The sequence below is a fragment of the Pseudochaenichthys georgianus genome, chromosome 22, assembly GCF_902827115.2.
Source record: "Pseudochaenichthys georgianus chromosome 22, fPseGeo1.2, whole genome shotgun sequence".
NCBI lineage: Eukaryota > Metazoa > Chordata > Actinopteri > Perciformes > Channichthyidae > Pseudochaenichthys > Pseudochaenichthys georgianus.
Window position 1 is genome coordinate 4,604,772 of NC_047524.1, and position 21,717 is coordinate 4,626,488.

Below are 21,717 nucleotides of genomic sequence, written 5' to 3' on the forward strand. Positions count from 1 at the left end.
CAGAGAGTGTATTGTGCCTGGACAGATCTTGTCTGTGCTCGGTGTTGACTGTTTTGTCTCTGGGAATCAGCATGATGGATAGAGATCCACTCGATGCCTGCAGTGAGTGACCGGACGCTTCCACTCACTCTCACTCATTCTGTTTTGACAGTCCTGCAAACAACAACAGTGTTTGGTTCAGTGCACTGCGCCTGCTCTTCTTCCCCTTTAAGTAAGGACACTGAATGTCGTGTCTTACTTATAAACGTGTTTCATTTTTTCTAAGTATTTACCATTTCTGTGCAAATGTTCCTAGGAGTGAAAAGGCCTTCTTGTAAAGATACTTCAAAAACACGTATTTACTTCCTGCAGTGGAAAGTTAGTTGAGAAGTGTGTCCCATTATTAGACTAGAACTCGGTTCCAGTTAGTTTAGCCGTCTTTCTTGTCTCCTCATTCAAGCAGAAGTGTTTATATAACATCACTTGTAAATGTTTGACACATATTTGCTTTCATGTTAGAAGTCGTACGGAAAAAAAGTGTCAGAATTACAATTTAGCATTTTAAAGGAGAACAACCAGCAGAGATTTCAGGAAGTCACTGGTCCTGAGAAAGAAATAATTCAGCACATAAAACCACTTACATACAACATATTAAGAGCTTTAGAGTTGCTTTTAGTTCTTTTTGTTTAGCTTTAGACAGAGGCCAGCTGTTTCCCCTTGTTGTCAGACTTCTTGGTAAGCTAAGCTAACTAGCTGGCTAGCTAAAGCTTCGCACTATATGAGGACAATGTTCCTTTAAGCGTTCTGCCCTGAAACAGCTGCATACAGTATTATCTTTTTAGGGATAGCTTGATGATAAATGAGACCACCATGGCTGCAGGGTGAGAATGTTCCTCATCTAAATGCTATTCAGCATCGCCGCTGAACTCTTCCCTCTGCGGCACATGTATGTTTTCTTAAAGGAAAGTCAAACTCCCAATTGCATAATCCAATAAGTGGATAGAGCTCTTAAAGTATTGTTTATGACACTAGGGGCTTGTCAGAGTGAAATCTTTCCTGACTGTTGCTGTGATTTTTGTGACCGCAGCACGTGAACGTGGCTAGTTTCACAGCTTTAGTCGGGTTGGATAACTGTATTCAACAATAGCGGAGTGGTGGTTTGTGGATTGGCTGAGATTTGCTCACTGGATCACCTATCTATTGCGGCTTTCACACCAGCGCTTTTCAGTTTCTAGCTCCGAGCGGGAGCTTTTCTGGTTCAGCTCCGGTTTCCCTTTTCAGCTCCCGCTCTGTGCACACCGCCCACTGGCGCCCCAGAGCTGCCCTTGCTGCGTCATGACGTCACCGTTTACATCGCTGATTTGCCCCCCAACGGCAGCTCACAACAACAACAACTGCGTCGGGTCGATGATCGTGTTGCTTTTAATCACACGAAGCCAGAATAAATTGAATAACGACTTCTCCAACCTTATACTTTTCTCCAGAGTGCCGTGGTTCATTGTTTATTAATGTCTTTCTGCAGCATTTACCGACCGCTGCAGTGCAGCTCTTCCACGGGAGTTTATTCTCCCGTTAGCTCCCGGTTAGCTCCCACTGCAGCGGCCGCTCTAAAGTATTCACTGTCCGACTCACACAAGCAGCTGATGCATATCCCCAGTTCCCTTAGCCTAAGTGAATGTGTGTCAGTCTGAATTGACGCTGTTTGGTATCACAACGCTGTTATGAAAGTTTCTCTGGTATAAAACGGGTGATGTTGGCATAGCAACCGAAGCTAAACTGACTACTTGCATCCGATAGCTGCAATAATACAAAACAACACGTCTGCCTCTCTCCACAATGATCGATAACAGCGAACGGATGGTCAAAGTAAGGCACAAATAAACAGAATCACACGAAGCCTGGTTAGTGTTGCCTGACTTTATAAAGTGTGTTTATAGGCACTACTGCTTGTAGGCAGGCATAACAGTCGACCCATGGGAGGTGGGTTTAGTTTCCTGCACGCCTCGATGTAAGAGAGACGTAAGCGACGTCGCCTCTTAGCTCCAAAGCTCTTGCCTCTGGACCGACAATTTTTTGGAGCTGGAAATGAAGCGGATTCCGGAGCTAAGAGCCGGCGCCGCTCCGGTGTGAACTGGAAAACCCGGCGCTTTTCAGGCTCTAGCTCCGAGCCGGAGCTGAAAAGGCGCTGGTGTGAAAGGGCCTATGTGATGCAAGACCACGTGACTCTGCTTTGTTAAATACATTGTTACAAGGCTTATCACTCACAGACCAACCCAGTCTCACGGCATTTCATGTTATAGTCACAAAATAAATGTAATCTATTGATTCGTGTTCACCAGCACGATTTCCCCATTTTTTTTCGTGTCACACAGCCCGATTTTTAAAAAAAAAGCAATGTATTTTCTATTGGTAGTGTGTTTCGTGCCTGCAGCACGTCTTTTTGTCCGGTCGGGTCTTGGAAGACCGGAAGCTGTGTGGTTCATAAAAACATTTGCTTACTCAATATCAAGCCACGATTATTGTTTTTATTTTAAATTGTATAATGTCTGACTTTTTTTGCCGCCTGTGAGGAAAATAAATGGGACTCAGAATCAATAGATTACATTTTGTGATTATAACACCTACGCTGACGACACCCAATTAATTCTGTCCTTTCCCCGCTCAGAGACCCAGGTCGTCGCACGCATCTCTGCTTGTCTAGCTGACATCTCTCAGTGGATGTCTGCTCACCACCTCAAGCTCAACCTTGACAAAACTGAACTGCTTTTTCTTCCGGGAAAAGATTGTCCCACTCTTGACCTGACAATCAACATCGGCACCTCTGTTGTTTCCCCGACTCAGACTGCAAGGAATCTGGGTGTGATCCTAGATAACAAACTGTCCTTCACTGCAAACATCGCTGCTACAACCCGCTGCTGCAGATACACGCTTTACAACATCAGGAGGATACGCCCACAGCTGACCCAGAAAGCAACGCAGGTTCTGGTCCAGGCTCTCGTCATCTCACGCCTAGACTACTGCAACTCCCTCCTGGCTGGTCTACCTGCATGTGCCATCCGACCTCTGCAGCTCATCCAGAATGCAGCAGCTCGTCTGGTCTTCAACCTTCCTAAATGTTCCCACACCACGCCGCTCCTCCGCTCCCTCCACTGGCTTCCGGTAACTGCTAGAATCCACTTCAAAACACTGGTACTTGCGTACCATGCTGCGAATGGATCTGGCCCTTCCTACATCCAGGATATGGTTAAACCGTACATCCCAGCGCGTGCGCTCCGCTCTGCAACAACCAAACGGCTCGCTGCACCCTCGCTGCGAGGGGGACCCAAGTTCCCATCAGCAAAAACACGTGGGTTTGCTATCCTGGCTCCAAGATGGTGGAATGAGCTCCCCATTGACATCAGGACAGCAGAAAGCTTACACACCTTCCGGCGCAGACTGAAAACTATTCTCTTTCGACTCCACTTCGAGCGATAGAACTATTAAAGGTGGGGTAGGTAAGTTTGAGAAACCGGCTCGAGATCGCTAGAATTTGAAAATACACAACCGGAGAAAATCTGCCACTTCCTTATAGAGCCCCTCCTCCAACACACACGAACGCGCACATGACCAATGAGGGCACAAGATAAGTGTGTGCCCCGATGGAAGGCTGACAGGCAGGTAGGCCATCGTAATACTGTAAAAAGTGCTTTTTACAGTATTACGGCTTCTACAGATGACATTTTTTTATGGATTTTTTGTCAAAGCACTTCAGATATTCATTGCTATCGGGATGTTAGGAGCATTCCATGGAATATAACAAAAAGTGTATCTCGAGCCGGTTTCTGAAACTTACCTACCCCACCTTTAACAAAGCACTTATATACTAATAAAGGACTGGCTTATCTAAAGCCAGTTGAGTAGCACTTTAAATGTTTTGGCTCTATGAAGCCTGATGTACTTATATGATTCTGTTTTCTTCAAGTTTGTATTTTGTTGGTCAAACGCACTTATTGTAAGTCGCTTTGGATAAAAGCGTCAACTAAATGTAATGTAATGTAAAAATGCCGTGAGACTGGGTTGCACAGACACACATGCTTATTGTTTACACATTGCAGACCCACGTATGTCTTTTAGAGATGCACACACGTCGTGCGTGCAGTCCAACATGCAGCTTTATGAAATGAGTGTTATTGTGAAGCGGCTAAACAGTCATCACTCTCTGGACCTGTCATTTAAGGATCTCGCTCTGACCACACTCACACTGTCTGCCTCCACAGTCACTCTACAGCACTCACCACATATGTTTTTTCCAATTGCTGCCGATGATGTTGACATCCCAAACCCTGGCTTTAATGTCTAACACATGCCAGTATAAAGTCCAACAGTATGCACGCTGAAACAAATCATTGGTTTGAAAAAAGGGCCGTGTTTGAGTCAATATACTGACATAATACTGGTGCAACTCAACACAGGTTGTTTTGAGCTAGTGTTATTGTGTATAATACAGTTGGGTTATTTACCCAGACTTAAATATGGTTATTTTAACCATGTTTTATACACAATAAGCAACATTTTCACCTTTAAACTGAATGACAATGTGAATTAAATTAATTAAGATTACATTTAATTGTATTATTAAAGCAGTTGTTCCAAACAGAAGTGCATTTACAGCATGTCTGTATGCAGTCAATTTTACACATAGTGCAACTTCACTGTTTCGCTTCACTCTCACCGCTCTCATAGTGTTGATTACAGCTAAATCAACTGTACTCTGCTCAACACCAAACAGACACACCGTTAGAGACTATATTTGGGGACATTTCGGAGCATTAAGAGGGAAAAGAGACAGATATATTCAGGGTTTTTTAGAGTGTGGTGTTTGAGTTGTGTTTCTGCTATTGCCTTTCCAAGCAGTGGCCAGAAGCGAGATGACCTCTCTTCTACCTGCAACACCAGCTTTTGTTCACTTGGAGCCACACTGCCGCTCATCAAGCAGACCACACACGGAGAGAGGAGGAAGCACGCCGTTGAAAAATAAATACAGAGGATAAGGAGGCAAAGGGGAGAGGAGTTAACGGTCTTGTTATCACAGAGGGTGAAAAATGAAATGGTGAGTAGTTTTTTCCGCCATAAAACTAATTATGTATGTTCACCCTCCCCCATCAGTGTCCAACATGTTATCCTTTACATCTCTAATCCGAGCTGCTGTCCTCTGTCTCACAATGTTGCTGTTGAAGTGAGTTTGGTTTATTTTATTTTTATATGGAGTTCCCATCATGCTCCACTCCCTCTGTGGTTCCAGCGCGGCTGGCCAAATGGCAATAAAATGCTCAAAGGACATCAGAGAGGGAGACCTATTTGTTAGCCTAACAAAGTCTCCAGTGGTTAAAGAGGGCCGTCAACATGTGAGAGAAAGGGACTCTGCTTCAGTGATGCTGTGAGGGGTAAGACAAGTGGCCGAACAACAGCCTCGAACCAGAGTTCGGGTCAAAAGACAGTCAACCGACCTTTGACATCTGAATTCAGACGTCTTAAGTTATGTTGTGGGACGCTTTTTTTTTTATATAAACAAGGTCAATATAAACTCAAAGTTCTGAAAACATCCTCTGTTCAAGAAAATAGAGTCAACACATTTAACTCAAATAAAAGCAGCAATAAAAAAAAGCATGCAAAGTCATCAGAAAAACTCTTTCAACTGCTGTGTTGGCTCAAATGATGGCTTTACACTGCGAGTGGAATGAGTGAGTCGATGTTGAGATTTTCCTTCAGCGTTTCCATTTGGATGAGAAGTGAATGAAAAGTGAAAGCAGATTTTCCTCGTTTTATTGTGGTGAATGGGACTTTGAAAAGTAAACAATCCTGACAAATCTACGTTAATGTCTAACCTCTGTCTCGCTGTCTCACTTATGTCCCCAAAGAAGACTTGTTTTATGAAACTGACAGACTGTAAGACTGTGTGTGTTTTATATATTGGTCCAGTCTGTCACCTGAGATACAACGGGAAACTTCAAGAGAGAGGGTGATATCACAGGTATGGATCAAATACTGTATGTATGTCATAGTGTAGCATCTTATTTTAATCTAAAATAGGCGTAAAAAGGAGAAGAACTAGAAGTAGAGCTCAGCTAATCAAGCAATACTGTATGTGTCAATACATGTTACAAAGTACTACTCGAGAAAGTAATAGGATACAGCTGCCATTACTATGTTTCTGTTTCTGTCAACAAATCCCCCCAAAAAATCAACAATGCGATTAGATTAGAAACAGGGCAAAAATACCTACTTATAGTTTTGAACTCTATGTTCCTTAAACTGCAGTTATTAGCTAATGTTGTTTAACCGTTACTAAAACGTGCTTTTTGGGACTATTTTCAGTCATGGTTTCGGCGTTTCTTTAAAGTATTTAAGACGGTGTGTGTGTCATTGACTCAAAATGAACATCATTGCCATGTACCTCATACTGAAGGCACAGTACAGCCAGTACAACTCTGTCGCTCACTGATCACTGGCACTGATGGGTTTTTGATAGTTTTAAACATAGGCTGTGTCAGGCTTTGGCAACACGGAACATGCTTGTAGAATCAATTACTTGTTGGATTTGGTCCTTTTTTTACAAGACATATAGGCTATTACTGTACCAGACTGTTTCAGATTCAGTTATTAAGAAGAATACCAAGTATACATTATTTGAACTGGTCATAGATGAGCTCAGTTCATAGTATATGTGTATAAGAGCCTATAAGAGATATTGTGAATGGGGGAAATAGAGTGATATAATGGACATTCTTTTCTCGACCTGACCCGTCTTCAGAATTATGACATATCTTCACTTCAGTTCTGCATTTAGTTTACGATGAGGAAAGTGTGGTCTCTGCTCAGTGACCTGGTCGTAGTCTGGGTCATCACACCTTATCTCTGGAGTTTAATCCACTGTAAGAGCCCACATTAATCTGCAGACACTTGGTGAAACTGGCCTTAAGCTCCCTCTCCTCTGTCCTGCCTCCCCCTCACGGCACTGGCAGCCTTGCCCGAGAGTAGGCATGTAAACCATGGAGGCCTGACACCAGTTGTTTTGACTGAGAGCACTGAGGCACTGACTGATTGTGAAACACAGAGCAGAGCCTTGAGCCTCAGCCCTCCCACTTCCAGAACGGACCTTTTCCAGGATGGAATTTGGAAGAATTTCTCCTATGAAAGGTGCAGTTTATCAGAACATTCTCATACACACAGCGGAGAGGGTGTTCCTCAGCATTGTTACAGTGAGTCTGAGGAGCCCACACCCATTAGAGTCAACTTGGTACTTCTGATAGTTCTGAGCAGGCTTAAAGACCCGTATCAGTGATGTGAATGAACAAACAATGCTCTAATCCCCACTTTAATCACACTTCGTTTCCCATTAAAAGTCAATATTAAATAAAGCCTCTAAATACTCTCACATTGGCACTCAAGTTGTGTAAACTAAGTGGCACTAAACATATTGGCTAAGTAGTATAACAAGGGCTGTTAACGAAATACAGTTCAAATAAAGCTTGAACCAGATGTGGTTCACCGAAAGACATTTCACAAACATGTAACCCATACTAGCTAAATGTCTGACACTAAATGTTAATGACAGAATAGCTGTACTTTCTACGTATTACTTTAAAGCAGGGGTGTCAAACTCAAGGCCCGGGGGCCAAATCCGGCCCGTGACTTCATTTTATGTGGTCCCACAAGAGCTTGCAAAGAATAATAAGTTTACTATACGGTTACATGCCGATTTACAGAAGCACGTTGCCCATACACTACATATCCCACAATGCATCTCAGATTTGACTTTTTTCTCAGAATTTGACTTTTTTTCTTCTAAATATGCCTTTTTCCTTAGAATCGTTTTTGTAAATGTTACTTTTTTTCAGACGTTACTTTTTTTTCCAAATGTTACTTCATTTAAAAAAAAAAAATCACTTATCTTTTTTTATTTTGACTTTTTTTCCAGAATGTGGCTTTTCTTTTTAAATCATTTTGTGACATTCTCACTGAAGAGACTTGCAATGATTTGCCCTAGACTTCTGCTTTCAGACGTAGTTAATTATGTAATATACTAAATTATTTTATATATATGATATATTTATTTTTATATAGTCTTAAAGTTACAACCGGCCATAATGCTGATGTGGCCCGCGATGAAATTGAGTTTGACACCCCTGCTTTAAAGCAAATGTTTGACGAGGCATGCTCACACACTAAATGTATATATTGGACATGGCAAAAGATATAATCGCTAAACATCAGGATGGTAGCATTGTCATTGTGTACCAGGTTTAAAGCAGCACAATGAAACACAGAGCAAGAGCAAGGAAATAAAATGAATACCAAGTACTAATGTACAAGAGTGTACAAGGGAACTGCAAAGAATGCAGCCAGAGTGCTAAATGCTATTAGACATATTAATGGGGTGGGAGGATTGGATGAGGATTCTTCTAGGAAACAATGTCCAAGCTGAAACTCCTTCAGGGGTGGGGTCCTGGCAGTCCAATGTGCATTAGATCTGCCTGTTATAAATGTCCAAGAAGTTCGCCTCCGACAAATCGTACTTGCTATCTTCATAAGACTACCAAGTGTGTTGTAACAAATAACAGAAAACAGAAATACACAGATGCCCTTTGAAGCGGTTTAACAGAGTATTTGTGTTGCTAAGCTTTTATATGTGAGCTGTTTCCCATGTCATACAGTGTCATGGTCCAGCTTGTGCACACACCAGCAGCTGTGTAAGATGTGTAGTTATGTGTGTGTTCTCTGTCTGGCTTCATGCGTGTATTCGTGCTACTTTTGTCAGTGAACGCAGCAGGGCGTGTCATCATAACCACTGCATGCTTGTTACATTAACACACAAACTGAAAAAAAGAAAAGAAATCATGCCATACTTCCATTTCAGACTGTATTATAATTAGATTCAAACGTTCCCTTCTTTGTATTACACTCTGTCTTACTGCTGTGACTTAGTGTCTGATGCTATGTGACGCTAAAAACATAGGCGAATTATTTATTTGCATGACGCTTAGAGAGACATGATAAAATGTTCCAGATGGAGATGTGCGAAGGGGAGAAACCGATCTTCCCACCAGGGCCACAAGTCTGCCTTTTTGATCAGGCCTCATTTGTTTCTAAACTACACTTCTGATTAAAACAGCTTCACTGGGAACTGTTTCTGACATTGGAGGGAGTCCTTGGGAGATTTAGAGAACAAGGGTTAGGATACTGAGCCCTAAGCACACTTGTATTTTGTTGGTGTGGTTTTAACCCTTCCCAAATTATCCCCTCACAATTCTTTTACCACCCAGATAATGATTCATTACAGTTGCAAAGCTCCACATAGGGATTTAACAACATTTGATTCCAGTAAAGCCCAGCCTGCAAGCCTTGCCAATAAACAAACTGTAATTAGGATACTTAAAACCCAAAAGTTGGACTTCTCAATGCTGAAGCATCATGGTGGTCTTGATTGTTAATCAGAGGTAATATAGGGCAGGGGCGGACTGGGACTAAAAATCAAGCCCACTTGGGTACCACTAGTAAATTGTCAATGGGGGGGGGGGTGACTTAAAAGTGACTTATCCGACCGGCCCACTTTGGTACCGCTAGTAAATTGTCAAGGGGTGGGGGGGTGCTAGTGACTTATATCCGACCGGCCCACTTCGGTACCGGCCCATCGGGCTTCGTCCCGAACATCCCGATGGTCAGTCCGCACTGATATAGAGATACTGACTGCTTTAAATTACCATAAAGATCCCCTCCACTAAGAAATGTGTTTAGAGTATTGTTGCTTCATTTGCATTTCCATAGATTTGATTTTGTTTAAGTGGGAGATGTGCTTTTATTAAGTAATATATAAACATCTATTGGCTGGATTGCCATTAAATGTTGTAAAGACATGGTTATAAGACGATGTATAATACCTGTGCAGCTTCTCTAACATTTCCTTAAGAGCCATAATGAAGAGACACATTAGTCTTCTCAAACGTGATGAACAATAGCTTTTTAATTGAACTGTTCTAGTTGTTATTCAAATTATAGTTATGTTGTGTGTTTACATGTCTGAAAGGTCAAAGGGATATTTTATGTGTCAAAGCATCATAATTCGATGTGTTGCCAAGTTGGAGATACATGGCATTTGTCTTGGTGTTTTGATGTATAACAACAAGATAATTGCAGAAGTCAAGAGACATAACATATTATAGAAACATTTACAATATGAAAATAAAAAAGCAAGTAGGTACACATTGATGATTTGAAAGCGGTAGAGTTGTACGTTTTTGTGCAGGAATGTGAAATATTCTGACCAAGGGAAAAGTTATGTATAAGTTGTAAAAGTATACAAATATAAAATGAACTGCGGTATGGTTTCTTGCGTGAGTCTTCTTTCTCAAAGAAATCCTCAGTGTTTACATCCTGAGAGAAAAAAGAAAAACTCGGGCCAGCCTAAATGCAATATCCTGAGCAGCAGCTCCTGCACACAAGGGGGCCTGACTCCTGCAGAAACCTGATCCGCATTGGGCCCTTTAAAGGAATATGGGATGAGTCTGTTGAATGGAGCTCAGAGTGAAGTCTGCACAGAAAGCGAAGGACGAGCAGCAGCGGGACGGAGGTTGGACACAAGACATGAAACCCTGAGAGGAAGAAAAAAGAAATGAATGAGCAATGAGAGCGAAGAGAAAGTCGACGGAGTGAAGAGGAAGTTATGAGCCGAATTGCGACGAATTACCGGGGACGGTGTCTGTGAAAGCCGAGTGAAGGGGGAGGAAGAGACAACAAAGTCACAAGGTAAAGTTTCTGTGAAGCACTTCGCTGCTGTGGAGCCCATTTATCTCTTCGCTTCTTCCGCACCGCGCACTCACTTAATGCAGATGCGGAGGCATACATTGCACGTAGACGCGGGAGGTTGTTTGGGACTAAAGTCGCTGTGTTTTCAGAGATGTCTGAAGCCGGGTTGAGTTTTGTTTTTTGCTGACTGACTGTTTTACGGTTGCTACTTTCCTTCTAAGCGTCTAGCTAGCACACCTGTTCCTTGTGGCCTTTTTTGGACAAAAATACTGTCCACTGTTTGCCCTTGGGGTAGATCCACAAGCATATTAAAGCTTAATCAAAGCTATAAAAACCCACAAAGAAGCACTATTCTTTGTTGCTTTTTTGAGGAAACTGCTTCTTCTTTATAAGTGCCACACATGCACTTAGTATCAGTATGTGCATCTGGATAAATGCTTCTGCTCCATACATCACCCTGAGCCTTCCAGCAGCAGCAGCAGCAGCAGCTATGGCTATTACTGAACACCGACCCGAGCTAAATCATGAACAGAAGATATACTCTGTCCCACAATGTATGTGCTGTCTCTTACTATAACTCATGCAAACAAAGCCTTTCTCCAGCCCTGAGAGAGAGGGGGAGAGAGAGGGAGAGGGGGAGAGAGAGAGAGAGAGAATTGCAGAGGTAGATGTTTACACCTCAGCCCTGAAGAATGTCAGAGCCTGTATTTAAGGCTGGGACTGATAATGAGTGTGGTCAGTTTGTCGAGGCCTGTCATTAACCTGAGCTGGGAGAAAGAGCTGCTCTCTGGCAAAGGTAGGAGGAGAGGACGTGGAGGAAGGGAGCAAGGTGGCGGGTGGGAAAGGTGCTGCAGGAGGAGAGGGAAGGAGCGCAGAGGGATGGAAAGTGAGAGGGAAGGAGGAGGGGAGGAGAGACACATCGAAAGAAGATAAGATAGAGACGGTGATATATGGCAGTAAACAGTAGACTGTCAGTGCTCTGTAGTGTTTTATTAAGCTTTTGGGGGGTTCCCTTTCGCTGCATGTGTGTTATATACAGTATGTACAGGCAGTATGATAATAACTATGGTAATAGGGCCCCTTTAATGTCTGATTTTGAGTCATTACTCCATTTGAATCTGAATTATACAAGATATCAATCAAAGCAGGGAAAACACTTATTATCTCTAGTTTCCCAAGAATAGGGTCAAAGGTTAACAAATGTATATCTGCTTTGCCGATTCCCCCCCTCCTTTATTTATAGGTATACATCCCAGCTGCACCAACATAGCGAGGCACTAATTCAAACAAAAGTGTGAGGTCTATCTCATCGGATGGGAGTCGACAGAGGTCCTCTTTGTTAAACATACAGGGCCGCGGAGGAGAAGATAAGGCAATATGTAACGCACCCACACTTGACTCCTCGTGCTCTCGGATAATCTGTCTTTGTCTGCTTTCATACACACAGCGATCTGACACGACTGACCTAGATGTTCACACATGCTCCTGTGCTGGGAATCTTTTTTTTAATATATTTGACGGGGTGTGTCGGGGGGGGGGGGGGGGGGATTCCAAAACACAGTGGAGCCAAGTTGGACCTCAGAAAAGACAACAGCAGCGGGGATTTGAAATGACTGGTGGGGATGATATCACTGACCACCTACTCACTTACATCACCGCAGCTGTATGCTCAGCACTGTGTCAGTGTGTGTGCACATGTGTCTGTTTCTAATCTATTTCAGTGTGTATCTCCATCTGTGTCCGTCTCTCGTAAGCAGTCTCTCGACGAGCCGGGGTGACTGTGTGGGGATTAAAGAGGTTGTAGTCAATGTAAGGACGGACTTGAGACTTGCACTCGTGTGCCTCGCATGCTCTGAATAAAGGTGCTTTTGCAACACCCAGACGGACTGAAACGCTGCGTACCGTCCCATACAAAAAAAAAGTTTAACAATCTCTGATAGCTCCCACATTTGGAATACTAACTCTCCTCTCTGGATATCAAATCTCGCTCAGTCTGAGGAATAACGCAGTATAACTGTCAGTGCAGTCAATGGAAAGCAGTTTTCGGCGATGGCAGCTGTAGACGCGAGCCCGCTGGGATGGCTGCGGTGGCGTTTCCATTCAGTCGTCCTCCCGAGTGTTTGCTCTGGCCGCGGACATGTGTAAAGTCTCGCAGCGAGATGGAAGTAGAGAAGCTCCAAGGGCCTTCGTGTCTGTCTGCCTGCCTGTCTGTCCGTCTGTCTGCCTGTCTGTCTGTCTGTCCGTCTGTCTGCCTGTCTGTCTGTCTGTCTGCCTGTCTGCCTGTCTGTCTGCCTGTCTGTCTGCCCGTCTGCCTGCCTGCCCGCCTGCCTGCCTGCCTGCCTGCCTGCCTGTCTGCCTGTCTGCCTGTCTGTCTGCCCGTCTACCTGCCTGCCCGCCTGCCTGCCTGCCTGCCTGCCTGCCTGCCTGTCTGCCTGTCTGCCTGTCTGTCTGCCTGTCTGTCTGTCCGTCCGTCTGTCTGTCCGCAGCCAGGAGAGGATCCACCATTCTGGGCTGCACATCTCTCTCTGGGTGGCCTGGGTGTTACCAAACATGGATCCAGCATGCAGATCCTGGGAAGCTTGTTTGTGTTGTTGGATTTTTTTCCCCCCAATCACGTGAATATTTCCAGTATCTGCGTGATATGTCAGAGAGAGAAGATACTGCAGGAGAAAGCAGTACTTATCAGATCGTATATAACATCAGACTCGGTGGAAAATTGTCGTCTTGCGTTTCTATAAACCATTCCACAATGGAGGGTTACACTCGTGCAAACGGAGAAAATGACTTCAGCTGAAATGTCAACTGTAACAAAAGCTACATTACTCCCACACACACACACACACACACACACACACACACTGAAGATGACCTCATTCTGGTGATGATGTGGTGTTGATTCTAGTGCACGCTGATGCAGAGAGGACTTGTTGCCTTTTGTAACCTCGGCTTATCCTGCTCAGTCGAGAGGTACACTTTACACTCCAGTTGGGTTTTTAGCACTGGTTGGCATGCGCTAAAACAACCTCTGCTATGTCCAACAGGCAACATGCTAAATGAGTTGTTCCTGGGAGAATTAGCATGGCAGTGCTGCGAGTTTTACCACCCAATGGCTTGTTTGCACCCAGCTGTCAGCTCCTGGAGGAAAGCCTGGACTCGTCTGTCCTTGCTTGCCCCTCTGCGGCAGAATCAAGCGTCCTCGTTTCCCCTCTTCCCAACCCCGACATACGACTTCACTTGACCTCCATGCCCCGGACAGAGAGAGGGAGAACCTTGACTGCCCGGCCTGCGTACAGCGGTCGGCTGGTGAAACCTCCACAGGCATGACTTCTGTAATTTCTTTGCTAAGCCTGTATTTATGAGCATGCTAATTGTAGGGAGTGCCATGCTGCAGTTATAGTTGCTGGACTTTGAACGTCTGCTGCTGTGCTGACGCTGTCTGGCTGCGCTTTGAGTCTGTTTGAATACTGCTTCACTTTTTCAGATATTTTTCATTCTATTTTTCTACTCCACTACATTTGGAGGTGACTGTTGTACTTTGTATTACTTTATTTGATAGCTTCAAGTGAGTAGTTAGCTAAAATAGTAGCTAAAATAAAAAGGTAACTGATAAATAAACATTGACATATGGTTATAGGTAAAGATATCCAGCAGCAGTATATATAGTTATTAAAACGAGCTCCACCTTTACCAGCTGTGTTGAGACACTTTAATGCATCAAAAATCACAATACAGTAATTGTATATATATTATCACGTAGACCATAATGATTTTTGATGCCAATACTGCCAGTACTTTTACCTAAGTAAGATTTTGAATAGGTTATTGCTACTAAGTATATTACTATAATACTAAGTAGTACTTCTGTTCATTTAGCTGAAGCTTGTATCCAAAGCGACTTGAAAAAAGTGCAATACGACCTCAAAACAGCAGTAGTGCGAGTGCTTTCAATAAGCCAAACCTTTTAGAGTGCTAAAGACAGAAATGTGAAGTTTTTTTTTTGGTTGGATTTCAGTCTGTGATGGAAGATGCGTAGCCTAGCTGATGTCCTGATATGTTTTAAACTATAACTATACTTTACGCTTCATTTATTTAGTGTCAGTACTTAAAGAACTGCAAGATGCCACTCACACATCACTGCGCTCCTGTGAGATATAAACCCAAAGCCTCATTCTATCTGAGGATAATCGGACTTCCATTGAGTTCACACAGTCGGGCCTTAACCTTTGTGAATGAGAGAAAAATAGCCACTAGTCAGCCCTCCTCAGGTAAAAATAACCTCAGCGCCCCCGTTTCCCACATTCAGCACTCGGTCCATTCATCCTCACACATTCTTTCCTCCTTTCTTTGCCCCCCCCCCCCCCCCCCCCCTCCTGTGTGGCTGTGATGGGACTGTCACGCAGAAAGACACTATTGTTCTGCGCAGGATCCCGTTTCACTCCTGCCTTGTAATTAAGAAGGGATTGCTTGGCTGGAGAGTTGTGGGTGGGGAGGGGCGAGAGACCAGGGGATTGGGTTAGTGGGTAATTTGGCTAAAAAGCAGAGCGCTGACCTGCTTTGGAGCTGGCCTGGGAGCCGCCACGCATGAACCCAACTCCCCCACTGACACTGAGCCTCCCTGCTGGGGTTTTGTTCAGTGTGTGTGGGCATGCGGAGAGACAGCAGAGGGAAAAGGAAAGAAAGGTTTTGGCATTAGAGTCCGCTCAAAACTGTGTGTTCCTGTGCACATGTGCATGTATGATTGTTTCTTTGTGGTTGAATGTGACATAGCAAAATAGAAAGTAAGAGGAAGCTTCCATTAAACTTTATAGACTCATCGTTGCTTGACTCACATGACCCCAGTGAATCATGGGAAGTGCGGTCAACAAAGGGCATTTAAAGAGGTTGAATCATGTTCTCTCGTCTTGAGCTGTAAATGAAAACACAAGCTGGACTACTTAAGTAAAAATAAAACGTTCACAAGATTATTTGTGTGTCTTGTGTGGGCTGAGAGGAGCTGAACAGAAAGAGATCTAGATTCCAGGTAAATGTGATCAAGTTATTAGTTTCACAATAGTGAATACCATACACCCCTGACAGCAAAGTCACGTCGGTCACACCATATATGACCCTTATTCAAATATGTAAGTTCAGCGACTTTGAGATTTTATTTGTACTTTACTTACATTTAAGTTCCTGTTATCCTTGTGTGAACCCTTATCCTGTCTTATTCTGTTTTTCGTTCTTATCTTATTTGCTCTTATGTATTTTTATCTGTCTTCCAGTGCAGTCAGGAGGCAGATTTTCTGAGTCCTCGCCATGGCCGACGTGCTGGAGAGCGGCGGCGGTCCGGGGGCCGTCAGAGTGGCCAGCGTGGATTGGCAGAAGCGCTGCATGGCTCTGGAGATGCAGCTGCTGAGGTTCAGACTGCAGGCGGGGAAAATACGAGAGCTGCTGGCAGAGAAGGTAAGAGAGAAAGTAGAAACTCCAAACTCTTTAAAAGTCTAGTTATAAGGTTTTTACTGTGGGGAGATTTACAGGGTCTCACTACACAAACTAGTTCTTATATACAACTGAGTTACTGCTTAATATTTACATCTATAAACTCCCACGTGTAACTATTGTGTAAGCTAAATGAGCTAGCTTAAAGGTAGGGTAGGTAGCATGGAGAAACCAGCTGGAGTGCGCTAGAATTTGAAAGTACGCAGCCGAAAAAAATCTGCCCCTTCCTTCAGACTTCCTTACAGAGCCCCTCCTCCAACACACACACGTGCACATGACCAATGAGGGCACGAGATAAGTGTGTGCACAGATGGAAGGCTGACAGGCAGGTAGGCCATCCAGTCACTTTAGCCGGTCCGGCTCAGATGATTGGTCGTGCTTTTTACTGCGCCACGGCTTCCACAGATGATTTTTTTTTTTATGGATTTATTTTCAAAGCATTTAATGTATTCATTGCTATCGGGATGTTAAGAGCATTCCATGGAATATAACAACAAGTGTTTCTGAAGTGAATCACCTACCCCACCTTTAATTGATAAAAATACCCTTTAAGAAAATATTACATGGAACATGGGGGATGTATCTGACCTAAAACATAATCAAAATACTATATTACAATAAAACATGGCAAGATTTAAATATATAGTCTAAAGGAATCAAACGATATAACTTGTTTTACAACACATGGGGTCAATTAGGTTATCATAATTGTATATGTTGTACTACTAACTCTGAATCAGAAATATTTCTCCATGTACAGTATGCATATCGAGAAAGAACAGTGCTACCAACATTGATGAATGAATAATCGAATTTGCCCTAAAACTGGAGACTGTGAGGCTATGGTGACTTTTGGTTTACACTGTTGGAGTTTTGCTTCCTATGGCCCAGTAACATCCCAAAATGTTACTAATAGTCAGGTCTGAAAAAAGTCTGAAGACAATGTGCTCAAGCATACAAACCTCAGTCTGCTCTTTCTCTTTCCATATATTTCATCTGGAGCATTTGAAGTCTTTATTCAAAAGCAATAGTGGAGACATAACAGGAAATGAGGGAAAGAGAATCAGCCAAGGTCAAACCAGGGCTCTGCCGTCATGATCTAAACCTGAGGGCTTCCAATATTTCATCACCAGTTTGAAACTTACATATATTTAGTGAAGCAAACCAGTCCCAAGGAGAGTAGATCACAACTTAACTGGACATGTTTAAATATCAAGTGTTGGAAGAGCAGTTCAGATTTAATTTGACTCAGAAACTACGTCCAGCTCCTCTTGGATGAACATGACATTCCCCAAACAGAAGGGAAATGCAGTTTGTCCAAAGAGTACTGAGTCCAGTTTGCAGATTTTCCTAAAACCTGAGCTTTGTCTCTAATCAGAAAAACGTAAATTGTGCTTTTGATCTCATCTTTCACATCACTACCAAGAGGTTAAGACCCCGTTTACACGAGGATGATACGGGTTGTATCCGCATAGTTTCTCTTGCGTATAGCCCTTTCGTTTACACGAGGCCGTAACAAAACGATAGAAACGGACCCCGCAAACGATAACGGGTCCCAAGGTGGATAGATCTGCAAACGGAACGCTCTGGGGGGGCAAACGGCTCCGTGTGTACGCCTCTACACGATCATTTTCTGATAACGATGAAATAGCCCCGCCTCCCTCTCCCCACGTCTCCTGCTCAGAGATCAGCTGCTGGGCTGCCAGAAGAGGGGGAAGGAAAAGAGAGGCTCCGTTTATTATTCTTATATAGAGTCGTTATCAATTTGTTTTAAAGTCCGGAAGATTTAAGCTTTAACGGACATGTCGACCGGCGATTTTTTTTTTTAACGGAAACTAAAAAAGTGAATTACCGCTAAAAAAAAAAATATGTCCGTGGTTGTTTTTCATCTGCTGGTGGACTACCGGAGAGATTTACAGCAGGAGCACACGCCGTCCACTGCGGAGAATAAACAGAAGGGCAACCATGGCAACCATGCTCCGGGGTCTTCTTCGCTGCTTTTGCTGTATTTTGTGGCGGCAGCAGCGCCACTTAAAGGCCCGGCATATGTACTACAGCGTTTCCAGCGGTCTCGTGTGAACGGACACGTTAATTGAGCCGAATGCGTGCGAACGGAAGACTTTTTTGAAAACGCATACGGTGCGTAAACGCAAACATTCCCGTGGTAATGGGGTCTAAGACTGGAAGTCAGAACAAAGATTGACCGGTACATTTAATGTTTCTATAAAAGACAACTATTACATCTGTTGGGTTTATCATCAAGCACTTAAATGCATAGATAGAAGGTTCAGAGAGTTATCTGGATTTTGAGGAACATTTAGCTTGTTTGTTGGCCTAACCTCCAGCACGTACCAATGATTTGGCCTTGATAACGCTTAAATGTTGAAGCGTGCCGTGGTATTGTAAAGATTAGTCATGTCGTTCCACTCTCATCTGGCCAAACACTGTGCCGGTCCCGCTGCCTCATCATCCCCTTCTCCGTCTGGCATTGTTTGTCAGTGTTTTACGCACGAGAAGACGATTAAAGCATGTGAATCAGTCAGAGTTACAGGTGTGGATGACTGTGTGTTTGTTTGTGTGTGTGCGTAAAGACAGATGGGATTACTCTGCGTATTTGGTAAACATTTTGGCTCCACTCATTCTGTGTCATCAGAGTTTGGCTACAGTTTGAGCCAAGAGGGATATTGAACTCATCAGTGATGGTGCTTCCCCTCAAAGTCGGGGGAAAATAAGCGCCGGCCGTCGGCCAAACGCTTGTAAAGGTGCGGCTGTTGTAAAGTCGGACTACCGGACATTTTGGAAAGTAATCAGCTGTCATCAATACATCAGCTCTGCTCTGACGATGTGTCGGTACACGAGTGGAAGTGTTTGGATTAGAGGAAGGAGTGAGATTAGTTGCAGAAAAACAAATCTCTTGTCTCAACTTTTCACAGTTTTTTCACATGTTCTTTATCAACTTGTATATCTCGGAGCTGATTTTGTTTGCAGCGTCAGAGTGTTTTAGACTTCTGCTTCATCTCTAGTGCGAGAGAGGTTCATATAGTCGGTCAGCCGGATGTTTACGGTCCAAACATAACAAATGTGTCTGATAAGAGCAGGACGACTCCCTGCTGTGTCCTCTGTCAGGTCCAGTCAGACACACACACACACACACACACACACACACACACACACACACACACACACACACACACACACACACACACACACACACACACATACACACACTCACATACACTGGTTCTTCCACCAAAATAATCGGCGAGTAGGTCCCTCACAAGCAAAAGGGATTTTTCACAAATTGCCGACCAAGACGTCTCTTCTATCTTATGATTGATCTATAAAACATTACACAATGATTTTTTAAAGGATGCTTCTGGTGATATAGCAATATGTAAAACCAGCAAGCAAAGGCTCCTATAATGCCAGCTACCTATGACTGAAGATGTGGAAACAAATACGTCACTTAGTTTAAAATGAGACAAATAAAAGAGGTGAGGCAACAAGGCTAATTATTAGTCTGATGAACATGACACGTTTAGTTTACTTTGGATCAGTCCTTCACACACTTGTATGGCACTTGGTGTATTCATAAGCAGCAGAAAATAGTGCCCATAAAAATCACAATGTTATCCTGTTCGAGTGACATTTAATAAATTCTGCAGCACCAAGGTTACTTAACCCTTTAAAGAAAATGAAAGTATATACTTGTGAGCTTTTTTTTATAGATTAAGTGTTCAGTATGAGGTAATGGGTTCAGCAGGGAATGAGAGGTGCATTGATGTAAACGAGTTTTGGTCTTTTCGTGGAAGTTGTTTCAATAAAAATGTAGAATAATATCGGGATTATCCCTTCACCACTCATAAAGCCATGGTTTCATGTTGCCTTGCCTTATTAAGAAGTACCCAGAGTCACACATACACACTTGTACAGAGTAGTGTTTGTTCATACATGCTATATTTTCATTTCAGCCATGACGCCAACAATAGAGGGGAGTTCAAGCTTCCTGAAAATTAACTAATTACTTTCTAGTTAATAGCCGGCATACACAGTAATGATTGTTAGATGTCCTTTTGCGAATGGTGCCAAGAAAAAGGCTGATCACTTTTTCTTTCACTCCTCTCACATACACACATGCATACACACTCTGACACACAGAAAGCGCTGAGCGGGTTGAAGTGGAGGCCCGTGCTGCTGAGTGTGTTTTTCTGGTGTGTGTGTGTGTGTGTGTGTGTGTGTGTGTGTGTGTGTGTGTGTGTGTGTGTGTGTGTGTGTGTGTGTGTGTGTGTGTGTGTGTGTGTGTGTGTGTGTGTGTGTGTGTGTGTGTGTGTGTGTGTGTGTGTGTGTGTGTGTGTGTGTGTGTGTGTGTGTGTGTGTGTGTGTGTGTGTGTGTGTGTGTGTGTGTGTGTGTGTGTGTGTGTGTGTGTGTGTGTGTGAGGGGGGGGGGGGGGGATACCATGCCGTCATGTTATTACTTTTTGGAAAGTCTGCTTCACGCTCTTCATCTCGTCTTTGGCCAAGTTAGGAGTGTTTAACGCATTGACCCACTTTGGTATGGAAAAACATGAAAAAAAGAGAAGGTTGACGTGGTAGCCTGTGACACGGCGTTCATCCCCCAGAGACTGAGTGTGTGAGGGAGAGGAGAGAAGGAGATGCTCCATTTGCCTTGTGAGGAGTTTAACAGGACAAGTACTCCCTTTGAGTTTTTACTGCGGATTAAGAAAGTGCAATCGACAGCTGGCAGCTGCTGTAGTATGAACACAGAGACTTCTCAAAACAAGAAGAACTAGGGAGGTGGCTAGGAGAGGAGATAGTCATTTTATTTTGGGATCAGTAGAAGTGATGCAACTGAATAAGTAAAGAGACCCTATTATGCTTTTCGGGGTCTTCCCTTTCTTGTCGTGTGTTATATCGGTTTTTGTGCATGTAAATGGTCTGCAGGGGCTAGAATCCCAAAGTTTCCTGCAGAGAGAGTTTCTGACTGGGCTCTGGTTTCAGACAGAGGGTGAAAAGAGGAAATACTACTCAAGTCACCATATGGACTTCTCAGGGAACGAGAAATGCCAAAAACATAGAGGAAAGAGTATCGAAAATGTATCTTAAGGCTGTGCCACAATATATTGCCACAATATATTTACTTTATGTAATGTAATGTATTCCTACTCCAAGTTGTTTCTTTCACTACTTGGATAATCTAATAGTGGACAAATGAGATGAACCTCCATAAGTCTCACATGGCTGGAGCAGCAGCACACTGCAGTTTGACTCGGAGGTCACCAGGTCCATGTGTGTGTGTAAACATTTCTTTTCATGAGAGGATTTGTTTGCATCAGCTCCTACTTAATAGTTAAACAGCCTTAGTCAGTGTTTAGTTCAGGTTGGTTGCTTATGTGCATCTCCTGTGAAGAAAAGTGAGGAGCTAGATTTCTCTCTTGTCTTTGTTTGACCTCTTTATCAGCTTGCTCACTGATTAAAACC

The 21,717-nt window shown here is 43.4% G+C and overlaps 1 protein-coding gene across 3 annotated transcripts in view; it reads left to right on the top strand.

The window, feature by feature from the left end:
* Positions 1-21,717, top strand: part of plekhh1 (pleckstrin homology domain containing, family H (with MyTH4 domain) member 1) — a 222,185-nt gene that overhangs the window by 168,084 nt on the left and 32,384 nt on the right. Inside the window, exons 7-8 of one of the 3 annotated variants that reach the window (XM_071207236.1) lie at positions 4,873-5,068; positions 16,023-16,203. In XM_071207236.1, the coding sequence (XP_071063337.1) occupies positions 16,057-16,203 (147 nt within the window). In that variant the 5' untranslated portion in view covers positions 4,873-5,068; positions 16,023-16,056. Of the gene's footprint in view, positions 1-4,872; positions 5,069-10,528; positions 10,762-16,022; positions 16,204-21,717 lie in introns of those variants that run through there. The other 2 variants (XM_034111888.1, XM_034111889.1) reach the window with 2 other exon arrangements.